At 34.0% G+C, this 12,793-nt stretch overlaps 1 protein-coding gene across 22 annotated transcripts in view; it reads right to left on the bottom strand.

Moving 5' to 3' along the window:
* The window catches only part of LOC101900611 (uncharacterized), a 153,818-nt gene that overhangs the window by 2,917 nt on the left and 138,108 nt on the right, over nt 1-12,793 (bottom strand). For 12 of the 22 annotated variants that reach the window (XM_059130483.1, XM_059130485.1, XM_059130486.1 and 9 more), the window contains 4 exons: nt 10,414-10,567; nt 10,228-10,335; nt 7,532-7,687; nt 7,159-7,318 (listed from right to left, as the gene is read on the bottom strand). In XM_059130483.1, coding sequence (XP_058986466.1) covers nt 7,261-7,318; nt 7,532-7,687; nt 10,228-10,335; nt 10,414-10,567 — 476 coding nt within the window. In that variant the 3' untranslated portion in view covers nt 7,159-7,260. Of the gene's footprint in view, nt 1-4,284; nt 4,318-7,158; nt 7,319-7,527; nt 7,688-10,227; nt 10,336-10,413; nt 10,568-12,793 lie in introns of those variants that run through there. The other 10 variants (XM_005185731.4, XM_011295148.3, XM_059130488.1 and 7 more) reach the window with 5 other exon arrangements.

The following is a 12,793-nucleotide window of genomic DNA, read 5'->3' as shown; positions in this document are numbered from 1 at the left end:
AAATATTTATTTTTAATTGTTGGATTTTCCCAGCGCCTCAATCTCACTCAAAAGTATGTACAAAGTATTTTGTACATTCTCCCGGGCGGCTTAAATGTGTATATTTTTATAGTGGACTGTATTTTTTTTTTTTTATAAAATGATTGGCACGAAATATTCAAATATAACAATATGAAATATAATCTATATATAAACATGTATATACTATGTAAAATAATATGAATGTCTCGTTAAGTAACCGCTTTCAGGAAACGACTCCATTTCTTTGCCCAGTCTCTCTTGTCGATACCGCCACCTTTATCTGCCGGCTTCATTGTCCATGCTGCCGATTTGATAGTCCATCGTTGCAGACTGTCATCATCACTGTAGAAAAGTATTGGCAATGGTTTTATGGTAAGTTTCGGTTTGTCGTCTTCTGTTTTAATGGCCATTGACGGTTTGCTATTGATTTCTTTCGGAACCGGAGCCAGAGAAATTTGTTCGGCTTTTCCCACTTCTTCGATGCGTTCTTTTCCATTAGAATCGTTGTCGTAATAATTATATTCGCCGTAAATGTTGGGGCCTTTTGTGCATAACGGCTTTCCTTCTTTTGTCTCTTCTGCAACAAGATTATTTATTTCTTCTCTTACCAAATGTATATTTAGGTAGTCCCCATTATCAATCTTTTCGTTGTCATCGTAAAAATCCATTCGTTCTTCACCGAGTGCTTCATTGGTGGGGGCGGATTCGACCTCTGAATTTCCTCCATCATCTTGTTCCTCAAATTGAGGACTTGCCGGCGGGAAAAACTTCACAATATTACCTTCTAAGCAGCGAATCTGTTTTAGATTATCAGCATTAAGTCCCTCTCTTAAATTTGTCAGTTGTTTGGGCAGGTCATCTCTCTCAGCTTCGACGACTTGCCGCGCTCCTTCCAAACTAGCTAATTTTTCATTCATATTTTCTAACTTGGTTTCCAGATGTCGCACTTGACCTTTATGAACACGATATTTCTCTTCCAATTCTTCATCCTTGGCCCGCATGTTTTCTTCATGTTGGGCGAGCAGATATTTTTCGTGGGCCTTCGCATTTCTCAATATCCGTTCACTTTTTTCAACTTCGATTTTTATTTGAGAACGCAGTTTGATTACTTGCCCCTGCAGAGATTGTAAATTGTGTTCATAGGCTCGCATTTGTCCGTGCAAACCATCTTCCAATTCTCTGTCGTAATCTTCCTTTTTTTCTACGTAGTTTAATTGTCTGCTTTCTTCCAATTGTTCTTCCCAAGTTGAATAGTCACATTTTACGGAGAGCATCCATCCTAATGGAGGTTTCATCGACTCTTCGATTTCATCATCGATGTACATATCTGTGGATTTCCGACTCCGAGTTGTTAGAAGTTTCATTGCCGACAGTAAACACATATCCACCTCACATGGTAATGCATTCATATGGCTTGGAAGATATTTTTGGTATATCCTCAAGTACCGTCGTAACTGGTAATATGTATTTTCTACCAGTACTTTCCATGCCTCGACGTGTTTCACTTTTTCAAAGGTTGACGTCGACGTTAACACCTCGAAATAGTCTGCCAAAGTGGTGACAGCTTCTTCTATGTCTTTGAACATTTTTGAATGAATTTAAAATTTTTTAGATGGGACTCTTTGTCCTCTTTTCAAAACTATGTATATATATATTTTTTTTTTTTTTTATTTGGGACTTCTGTTGTCCTCTTTTCGTTTTATTTTTATTTTTGCCCCTATGGCTTTTTTTTTTTTTTGTTTTTGCCCCTATGGCTTTTTTTTTTTTTTTGTTTTTGCCCCTGTGGCTTTTTTATTTCTTTTGCCCCTATGGCTTTTTTTATTCAAATTAGTCCCTTCGGCTATTATTTTAAAATGCCCCTATGGTCTTATATTTAAAATGCCTCAACGGACTTTGTTTTTTTTTTTTTTTTTTTTTTTTTTTTTTTTTTTTTTTTTTTTTTTTTTTTTTTTTTTTTTTTTTTTTTTTAGAAATTCTCCTCTATTTCTGGAGAATATCTATTTCTGCTTGTAGTGAGTCTCTTACCACTGGTGGGGGAAAACTCCTACAATTTTTTTACGGCCGCTAGTTATTTCCACTTTATAAAAAAGTGAAGGCTCGATTGACCATATGTAAGCGGGAGAAGAGAAAACACGACCGAATGGTCTGGCTGTAGATTCAATTCTAATTTTATTTTTAAAATATGTTCCTTACGTACTACTGAAACTAATCTAACTTAACCTAGTCGCAGCCACACAATTGTTCTTATCTATTATTAGATTTAAAAGAAACATTGCATGGGTGCTTGTCCCTTCATTCAAGTGGTCTTGGCTATCCACTGTACGCATCGATACTGTGTGTGTGGGTCATGACCTTTATTATCTTACACATTATCGTATGCGACAGCGCACAAGATCACTTAATTCTACACATGTGATATTTTATGACCGCTGGGAAACTGATAATTTGGAAATATTTATTTTTAATTGTTGGATTTTCCCAGCGCCTCAGCCGCACTCAAAAGTATGTACAAAGTATTTTGTACAGGTAGTTATTAAAGTTTTTACCTAAGTGTACTAAATGGTACTTAATTTGGTACAATTTGGATTTGGGTGAACCAATAGAGCTGGTATCCTGAAAATTGGAAATAAGATCAAGTTTGGAGTCTAGGAGTGGAGTATGTAGGAAGTTTTGGAAATTCGTACTTATGTGTACTAAACGGTACAATATCTGGTACAATTTGGTATGGGGTGAACAAGTCGTGCTTGAAATCTGAAAATTGTTATTAGGGTCGCTGTGTGCACTATAATTGTACGTAAATTAACGAATGGTACAATATTAGGTATTGCGGGAAGTGATAGAGATAAATTTCTGAAATCTGATATTTAAATTACTGATGGTATCTGTGTTTAAAATTTGGCGGAGGTTTGTAAATGTGTATTACACTTATTCGAAAAGTACTAAGTTGTATTGGATGAGGGAATAGAGCTGGAAGCCCGACATTTGATATAGATGTCTCTGTTAGTGTCGGAAATTGAGATATGGAGGTGGTTTTGGAAATGTGTACCGTAATTGTTCGAAAAGTATTAAGTGGTACTAAATTTTGTGTAGGGTGAAGGAATAGAACTGAAATCCTGAAATTTGATATTGATGTCTCTGTTGGTGTCGGAAATTGAGATATGGGGTGTTTTCGAAAATAAATATTTGTTCGAAAAGCACCAAATAGTACTAAATTTGATATTGGGAGAAAGAATAGAGCTGAAATCCTGAAATTTTATGTGGACATCTCTTTTGGTGTCTTTGATTAAGAGGGGGAATTTGGAATGTGTACTATAATTATTCGAAATGTATTTGTACTACTTACAAATTGGGTGAAGGAATATATCTGAAATCTTTGCAGGTTCTGGCACAGAGCTTCTAGGATTTGTACCATGACCCATATATGGTCGGCTTGTAAGTGCATCTGACAACAATGTTTGCTGTCAAAAAATTGATTTCAGATTCAATGAAAGGCAATAACAATAGTGCAAATACTGCTATGTTTTTTGTCAAATTGTTATCAAAGTAATCATTGTGACTGACATAGGCCTTGGTTGAGGGTAAATATCATCGACTTGATATCCATTCTATAAATTATATTTATAAATTTGCTTTATACAATTCTTGAAATGAAAGAAATTTGCTTAGTCTCTAACCCTGGTCTCATGTTAAATTTCATGAGGATAGAGCTGTAATTTTGACATGTGTTTACAGTTTGGCATGGACGACACATGATGGTCTGCATACCATTGGTAGACACATAACCTATATTTAGTGGAGTTATAAACCTTTGGTCCAATACTGTGATATTCAAAGTGTAAACTTTCTCTTAGCAATGACTTTCTCGCTTCAGCAAAATTTCGTATGAAAAAAAAAATTATTGTTAATTAAATTGTATTCATTTCGCATGCTGTTATTTTCATTGGAAAAACGTAGCAAAAAACGCAGAAAGGCAACTGGGAAAACATTAACATGTAGGGCATTTTCAAAAAAACACACGTATACATGCAAAACAAACACCGCTTACCAATTTGCCCCGTTCATAATTTTCTACATCAAGTTGAAATATATATTTTTTTACCTAAATCTTGTTTTTTTTAATCTCAATTGTAATTCTTCGTTTGATTTGGCGATAATCGTAAATAGTTAGAAAAAGTTGTATATGAATTTCATTAAGAGGAAAAAAATTACAAAAATATTTGGAAAAGCTTTTTTTTGAAAAAAATATTTTAGAATTTATTTAAAAAATTACTTTAGATTTTATTGGATCCATTCATCCTATGGAATAAAATTATAGTTATCACCGGGGATTTTGGGAGAGAGACGGGAAGAGAAATATAAAGAAAAGACATATGGTTTGTCATGATTCGCTTGATATGTTTGTGTAAGTTGCAGAATATTGAAAACAAAAGAACTTGAAGCTTTTTTAAATGACATTGAAAACTTGAAGTAGTCATAAAAGTGTATTAAAAAGCTGGCGTAAAAATATAGAGAGAAATAGCTTTAACAATGAAAAAAAAAAATCATTTATTTATGTGTGTCTCAGATTTTTTATAGTATACTTTAAGGCGCTTCACACAATTTGTTATCTGAGTTAAAAAATCACTTTACATATGACTCTCACACGATGTGAAATATATTTGCGAGGTATCCAAATGGTTCTTTAAAATCATGAATTTTGAGAACAGTATTTAATTTACTTTCAAAATTTTTCGATTCGATATCTAAATGTTTCTTCGATCTATTAAAATCTAGTACACAGGCGAAATATGTTGACAAAAACTTCGATTAAACTAAATCGAATTCTCTAATGTCAAACTACGACCTGCCATAGAAGGCACCCATTTTTTTGAAAAGAAAATGTAAAATTTTTGTATGTAGTTCCTATGATTTTTAAATCGCTTTATCCAATTAAAGGTACACAGTCGAAATCAAAAGTCGATATTTAGACTTTTCGATTTTTGCATTTGACGAATAAGTCGAACATTCAGTTTTTCCAACCATCCAAAAAGTTCCAGTTTTTTGGTTTGTTCCAGAACTGCAAGAATGGGGGATATAGGAAGATCTGAACCTGCAGAGGCCATTTTCTGTCACAGGCTGTAGTACCCGTTACGAAGTGCAAATACGAAATTTGAAATAATTCCGGTGAATAATGTTGCTAAAATCATCAAAATACCGAATATTGGGAGGTACGGTTATATGGAGGCTATACGAAGAGGTTGGCCTGCAAACGCAATTTTTTTGTCGTAGGCTGTAGTACCCATTACTAATTCTAAATACGAAATTTGAAACAACTGAGGTGAACAATGTCCCTAAAATCGTCAAAATATCGAATACGCCGCTGTATGTATGGGCTATACGATATCGTGGACCTGCATAGACATTTCTCTTCCGGGGGGTAAAGTGCTTAGAAAGAACTTCTAGCACGGATTTTTAGACAATTCCATTGATGAATGTAGCTAAAATCATCAAAATACCGAATATACGGAGTTATATGGGGATGTACGATATCCATATAGACATTTCTTTTGAGGGTCTGAAATATTCAGAAAGAACTATTTGTGTGGATTTTCAGACAATTCCATTGAAGAATTTGCCTTCTATCATCAAAATACCAAATGTCGGGGAGTACCATTATATGGGGGCTATACGATATGGTGGTCTATATAATCTATCTTCGAACTTGACCTGCCCCCAGCTTTTCTGTGCAAAATTTTAACTTCCTATCTTTATTCATTATGACTCTAGAGTGAATACAACAGACGGACGGACGGACAGCTTTGTTATGTTTAAAATTATTATTTCGATGAGTTACAAATGGAATGACGAATTTAATACACCCTCCATCCCTCTATGTATGGTGGAGGATATAAGAATCGACTAAAATCTTTGCTCTCAAAGTCGATTACAAAATGTCGGATTTGTGATTTTTACCGTGGGCAAAAGTCTACTACATCAACACCAAAAGTTCATTAATCGATTGGTCGAAAGTATCCCTATATGGTATTCCCTCAGTTTTGAAGGTGAGGATACATAAAAGGCTTTTCTGACTGTCTTAAGTCATCGGCTGGGTTCTTCGTAGGGAATAAAGGAGTCTTAGATTGCCTTGGTTCAAATTTGGGCCTTCGAAAGTCGACCTAGGTATCCTCATATCGTATTCCCTCAGTTCTTAAGGTGAGAATACATAAAAAGGCTTTTCTGACTGTCTGGGTCATCGGCTGGGTTCAATGGCCGGGCAATAGTCGACTACATCAACACCAAAAGTCCATTAATCGATTGGTCGAAAGTCGACCTACGTATCCCTATATCGTATTCCCTTACTTCTTAAGGTAAGAATACATAAAAAGGCTTTTCTGACTGTCTTAAGTTATCGGCTGGGTTGTTCGTAGGGAACAAAGGAGTTTTAGATTGACTTGGTTCGATTTTGGCCCTTCGAAAGTCGACCTAGGTATCCCCTTATCGTATTCCCTCAGTTCTTAAGGTGAGAATGCATAAAAGGCTTTTCTGACTGTCTTAAGTCATCAGCTGAGTTCTTCGTAGAGAACAAAGCAGTTTTAGATTGATTTGTTTCGATTTTGGCCCTTCGCTCCATTGTCCTTTTCCGAAGAAACTAGCCAAACAAGCTATTATAGCTTTTATGTGCTTTCACCTTTAGATGTGCAAATCTGCACAAAAACGTACGTTAGCGGCTAAAAACGTATTCTATTATCACTCTTTTCGTATCTTATCATATCTCTTATTTTTTCCCTCACTTTAGTTATGAACATATCTAAGGCTTAGGTATTTTTAAATTGAATATTAGAGAAAATTCCGCATTTAATTGATATATATCTGAGACACACATAATTCAAATTTTATTGAGTTTCAAACTAGAATTTTCTAGCCAACTAAAAAAAGTAAATAGAAAGCTTTGGTGGAAATTTAATTTTTTGCAATTTTTCATATTTTTACGAAATTCATAATCTCAAAATATAGCTATTTTCATAATACTTAGCAGAAAAGAATTCCATACACAAAAAGCTAACAAAAGACAAAATTAGAAAAAAAATGATTTTTCTACATTAAAATCTCTCCAAAACTAAAAAAATGAATAATTATATTAAGCACATATTTTATTTATGATATGGTGATTACAGTTGTACCAAAGTGTACAAATAGAAGAAGAGTAGTTAAAATATTATTTTTTTTTTTTTGGAAACTAATAATTAACTGAAAAATTATTTATTTGGATATATTAACTAAATGTAAATCATTTTCTGTGAGTACCGGAAACGAGGCCCTTTTAGTTGTTTGGTTTTTATGTTTTTTGGCAAGACACAAAATTAATACGTTTTTTAAATTTAATATAATTTTTTGTTTAATAAATGAAAAGAAAGAAAAAAGTAAAAATATTAATACAAGATATAATACGTTTGTATTAAATTAAAAATTCTTTTTTTTTTGTAGTTGTATTTTTTTTCATTGAAATAGAAATGAAACTGCAAATACTTACAATTCCATTGAGAGTACAGTTGGATTGGGACAGGCTTGGGGTGCACGGACATGACATTGTTTGTGACAAATCAGCTGACAGTCACGACACTCATAACCCTGTTTGCCAGGTCGTCGGGGTATCGATTTCATACATATCGAACATTGCAAGCCACCGCTGGAAATATTTGAAGAAATTAAGGAAAATTATAAAGAATTTTTGTCGAAGCAAATAAACTAGGCAAAAAATTAATTATATAAATCGCAATTAATAGATTTTTTAATTTTTCTACCAAATTTAGTTGTAAAAAAATCCTGTCATTGTATTGAAGGCATTTCACTGGCCGGCTCAAACTTTTATAAGCCTCCATCATAAGGAAATGAGAACATTGAAAAATATGTCTGAATGCATCCCTTCCAAAATCTTAACTAAATATTTTTTTAAAGCTAACAATTCAAAATGTCAATACCGGGACCCAGGGTGAGCGTTACTACGGACTATTTTTATACCCTACACCACACTGGGCATTTGTTTGTAACACGTAGAAGGGCATTTGGGCATTTGTTTGTAACACGTAGAAGGAAGCGGGATAGACCCATTGCTTCTTTTTATGATCTGTAGATTCTGAGTGGATTTATGCATGTCTTTCCGTCTGACCATGTAAACAAAGTACAGATCACATTTATTGTCCGATTTATTTGGTCCTATTCAAATTGGAGATAATATGTCGAAATTTAGATATAGCTCCCATATATATCTTCGTCCGATTTGCCTTTTATTGTGCGCCTAATGTGTAATAATAGTTCAAATCGCATGGAATTGGCACATACGACCAAATTGAGATTAGAAGCAAATATGTCAAATTTGGTGGAACTTGGTTCAGGTATAGCTATAGCTCCCAAATATATTGTTCATATATTGTTTCAGATGTACTCAAAACAACGATATTCTGGGAGATATTTCAAATATACCTCAGAAACATCTTTGCCAAATTTTATCGAGATCGGATCAGATTTGGATATATATTTTGGCACGGACGGAAGTGTATCAAATTATCGATTAAGATGTACCTGTGTGTCTCATATATACAGGGTGAGATAAAATCTGTGGTATTTTGGCCCATTCCCGGCGAAGCGCTTGCTTGAGGTGACATTCTGGTGTTTTTTAGTGTCAACCTTGCTTTCCAAAATACTCCAGACACAATAGTCTAACGGATTGGTATCCGGAGATTTTGGTGGCCACTGTGCGCTGGAAATGAAGCGAGGAACCTCATTTTATAACCATTCTTTGGTAGCGCGTGCTGAGTGCGATAACCATTCTTTGGTACCGCGTGCTGAGTTCGGTTGGAATGTCCAAGGTCTGCGGCCCAAATGTTTGCGTGCTTTAATACACCCTCCAGAATATTTTCGAGATAATATTCGGCACTTATTCTGATGCCACGGTCGATTAATAGGAGCGGAGAGCGACCATCGGCTGTTATGGCGGCCCACACCATCACCATGGCCGGCGCTTGAGTTCTGGTGGCCAACCGAAGGTGCTCATTTTGAGCTGACCTTTTTGGCAAGTAAACGCGATCATTTTGTTTGTTTACAAACTGCTGGATAAAGAATGTTTTCTCATCGGAGAAAACCAAATTCGACAGTTCACCTTTCTTTGAGTCTATTTCCTTCCGTTGCGGTGTAAGTTCTTGCACTTTTTGGAATTTCAATGGCTTTACCCCGAGCTCATTTTTCAATATTTGCCGAATGAAATATTGTGATATGTTCAGCTCATGAGCCATTTTTCGGTCACTACGACGCGGGTTTCGATCAAGTCGCTTCTTTACTTTTCGAACGATTTCTGCTGATGTTGGTGTTTTCTTCCGTTCATTTCATTGATGTCATCAAAATTTTGAATAATTATAACTCTTTTAAAATGTGATGTAAGAGACCGATTGCCTTCAAATATTGGTCAACTCCCTCTGGCACTTCTCCCACAAAGGGCCAAAATTTTGAGTATTGATGAAGTTCATAAAATACGAAATTAACATCCGATTCCATTCAGACTTGGTACATCTCAATATTTCAAACAAAATAAGATTTGTTATAAAGATTGTAGATATCGGACAACACCTTCTGATGCCTTCCCCACAACAGTTCAGAATTTTAAACTCTCATAAAACGCCAAATAAGCATCCGACTTTCCTAAAATTTCACATATCCCAACATTTCTATTAACACAAGATCTGCTATAAAGATGAGATATATATCGGTCAACTTCTTCTGGTACCTTCTCCACAGAGGGAAATTTTTAATAACAAAACGCCCCAAAAATACGACATAGGCGTCCGATTCTTGTTAAACTTCACACATCCCAATATTTCTATTAACACAAGATTTTTTTGAGAGTATAATAGATGTCGGCCTACCCTTGTTGTTGCTTTTGTAAACAATATCCACCAGCTTCCATCTTCCACTGTTTTCTCTTAAAGCAAACTCTCACTCCAATTTGAGCGAATCGCCTCCCACTTCAATTCATATAAAAGTGTGTTCATATAAAATTTTCACTCTGCGAGCAATTACGCTCGCCTGCATGTTTTTCTTCCGTGTGAAAACGAGCAAATCTATGCTCTGTTTATACATAAGCAGTGGAAATCTATCTTGACATATGACTCTCATATGATGTGTTAACTAACCATAATTTATTTTTTTTTAAATAAAATCTAATTGAAAACTTACCCGCTTAAATGCTTGGCAATAAAGGTGTGATCATTGTATATGTGCAATTTGGTTCCCTTGCGGCGCCATCTGGGACGTTGTGCGATATTGAGAGGCACAATGAAGTGTCTAGGGGGAGAGTAAAGAGAAAATAAACCAATAAGTAGATATTCGATATAAATTGCATTAATTTCATTTCCCGCTTACCTCTTAATGCCATTTTCAATGGTCTCCAGTACCAGTGTGGAGGCTTCGTGAACGTAGGTTTTTGTGCTGGCCGAAGAGAAACCTGAGATTGCTGAAGACTCTGAAATTGAAGAGCGTCTTGAGTGATCTAAAGTGGGTGACATGCCCGAGCGTCCTTTACGAAATAAACCCGAACCACACAAAAATTATGTTTTCAATTGATCAAATTACAAAATGGAAATTTTAGCAACAAAAATGGAATTGCCAAAAAAATAAAAGGAAATTACAAAAAATAACATTGTGTGCATTGTTTTTTTTTTTACCAAAATAAAGGATAATTTTAAAAATAAAAATAATTAAAAAAAAAACAAAAATTTTGTTATTAAACCATAAAACCATAGTTATATACAAAACCATAAATGTTGTTGATGTAGTTGTTGTTGGTTGTTTGGTTGGTAGTTGTTGAAGTTTTTCAGTTGTCAGGTTGATAGTCGATTTGTGTTGTTGAATTTTCAAACCAAAAGTCAATTAAAGTAGCGCCAAGTGTGCAGACCAAACCAAAGAAAAAAATTAAATGTATTTTTTGTTTGTTTTTTTGTTTTTATATATGAAATGAAAAAGAATTAAAAATAAGAGAAATTAATAAAAATCGAAATGAATTCAATTAATTTATTATATTAAAAAAAAATATATAAAGCAAATTTCAAAACGTTTTCCCCGACAATAATTTTGAGTTTTTTTTTTTCAATTTTTTTTGTGTAAAAAATAGTGTTGCATTTTACGATATGTGATGTGTGCAAGGTGTAGAGTTGTGTAAATATGTATGTATGTGAGTGGTTGCATGTTGCATGGTGAGTGCATTGAATGAATATTTTGTTGTTGTAGTTGTTATACATACAGTTACAGTTAAGTGTTTTTTTTGTATTTTTTTGTTACAAAGATAAACATTTAGTTGAACATTTCATGTGTTTTATATGTGTGGAGAGTTTTTGTTTTTTGGTTGGAGAGTTTAGTTTGTTTTTTTTGTTGATTTTTTTAATATTGAAGAAGAGAAAGACATAGATATTTTTTGTTGTTGTATAGAATATAAGAAAAGAAACAAAAGGAATAGAAATTAAAAATTACACACAGGAAAAGGGGGAAATGAAAACGTTTTTCTTTTTTGTTTTGGTTTAATGAAATAAAAACAGAAAAATTGGGTGAATTTTGTGGAATTTTATGAAAAATGTGATTCAAGGATAATAGTGAATTGCTAAATAACAGGATATGTTTGAATTATATAAATGTGAAAAAATATTTTTTTGGGTAATGGAGAGTTTAGAAATGGTTTCTTGAAATGCGATATATATGTCCTGGAATGGAAATATTACTGAGATCAGTAGTTAGACTCCTAACAATATAACGTCTTGGAGGGTTTACTCATTATTGAAAAACAAGTAAAAAAGCTGTAAGTTCGCTCGGGCTGAACTTTGAATACCCTCCACCATTTGGTACAAATTTGGCAATTTTCAAAAAAAAAAAAAAAAAAAAAAAACAAGTAAGCAAAGGCTACAGTCGAGCGGGGCCGACCGTTGAATACCCTACAACACTATAATAAATGATACAGTTTATATAGGCGAGATACTCGAAAGAATTCCACAAGATATTGTGACAAATAATAAAAGAAACCATCCGGTTTCGTTCTCTAATTTTCGAATAATAGCAACTTAAACTAATTTCCTCATTTCCAATTTATTGGTAGATGTTGCACGTAAATGGTCTTCCTAGATCTGGAACCAATATTTCCCAAAGACCTATAATCTCTCAGAAGTGGCAAAAGATTAACATTTATTATTGGTTTTTGACTGAAACGCATCTATATGAGATACAGTCATTTGACTATATTCTTCAAAGAAATTAGCGTTAACGAAATAGTCAGAAGTGCGTCTTTCCTGTATTTGTGAATTCTCCAAAAAGTCACTGGAATGGACATTTTCGTATTTTGTCTACAAAAGTTGGCAAACTCCTTCACACATTGAATATTTTTGGATGGCCATCCAAAACTGCTTGGCTTTTGCAATGTCCGGTAATCCCCATTCAAATGTGCGTGAGGATCGGGCGATAATTACGACCTTCTGACAATTTTGCAGTTTTTTTTTGGTCCATTTCAACCCCTAAATATATGGCGATCATCTCCAAAAAGAATAGGCTTCTATTCTGACCCTCATCTTAACCCCATGCAAAATTTCGTAAGGATCGGGCCATAAATGCGATCTGTATATGATATCCTGATATCCTAACTACTTAGTTTTGTTAGCTGTAGAAATATTACCAAATGTTTAATTCAAAATGAAAATATGACAAAATGAAAAAAATATGAGAAAATTTTACAAAATCAATATTTTCATCTTTAGAGAGATAT

This window comes from Musca domestica, unplaced genomic scaffold (assembly GCF_030504385.1).
Source record: "Musca domestica strain aabys unplaced genomic scaffold, Musca_domestica.polishedcontigs.V.1.1 75, whole genome shotgun sequence".
NCBI lineage: Eukaryota > Metazoa > Arthropoda > Insecta > Diptera > Muscidae > Musca > Musca domestica.
This window is presented reverse-complemented; position numbering and strand designations above follow the sequence as displayed.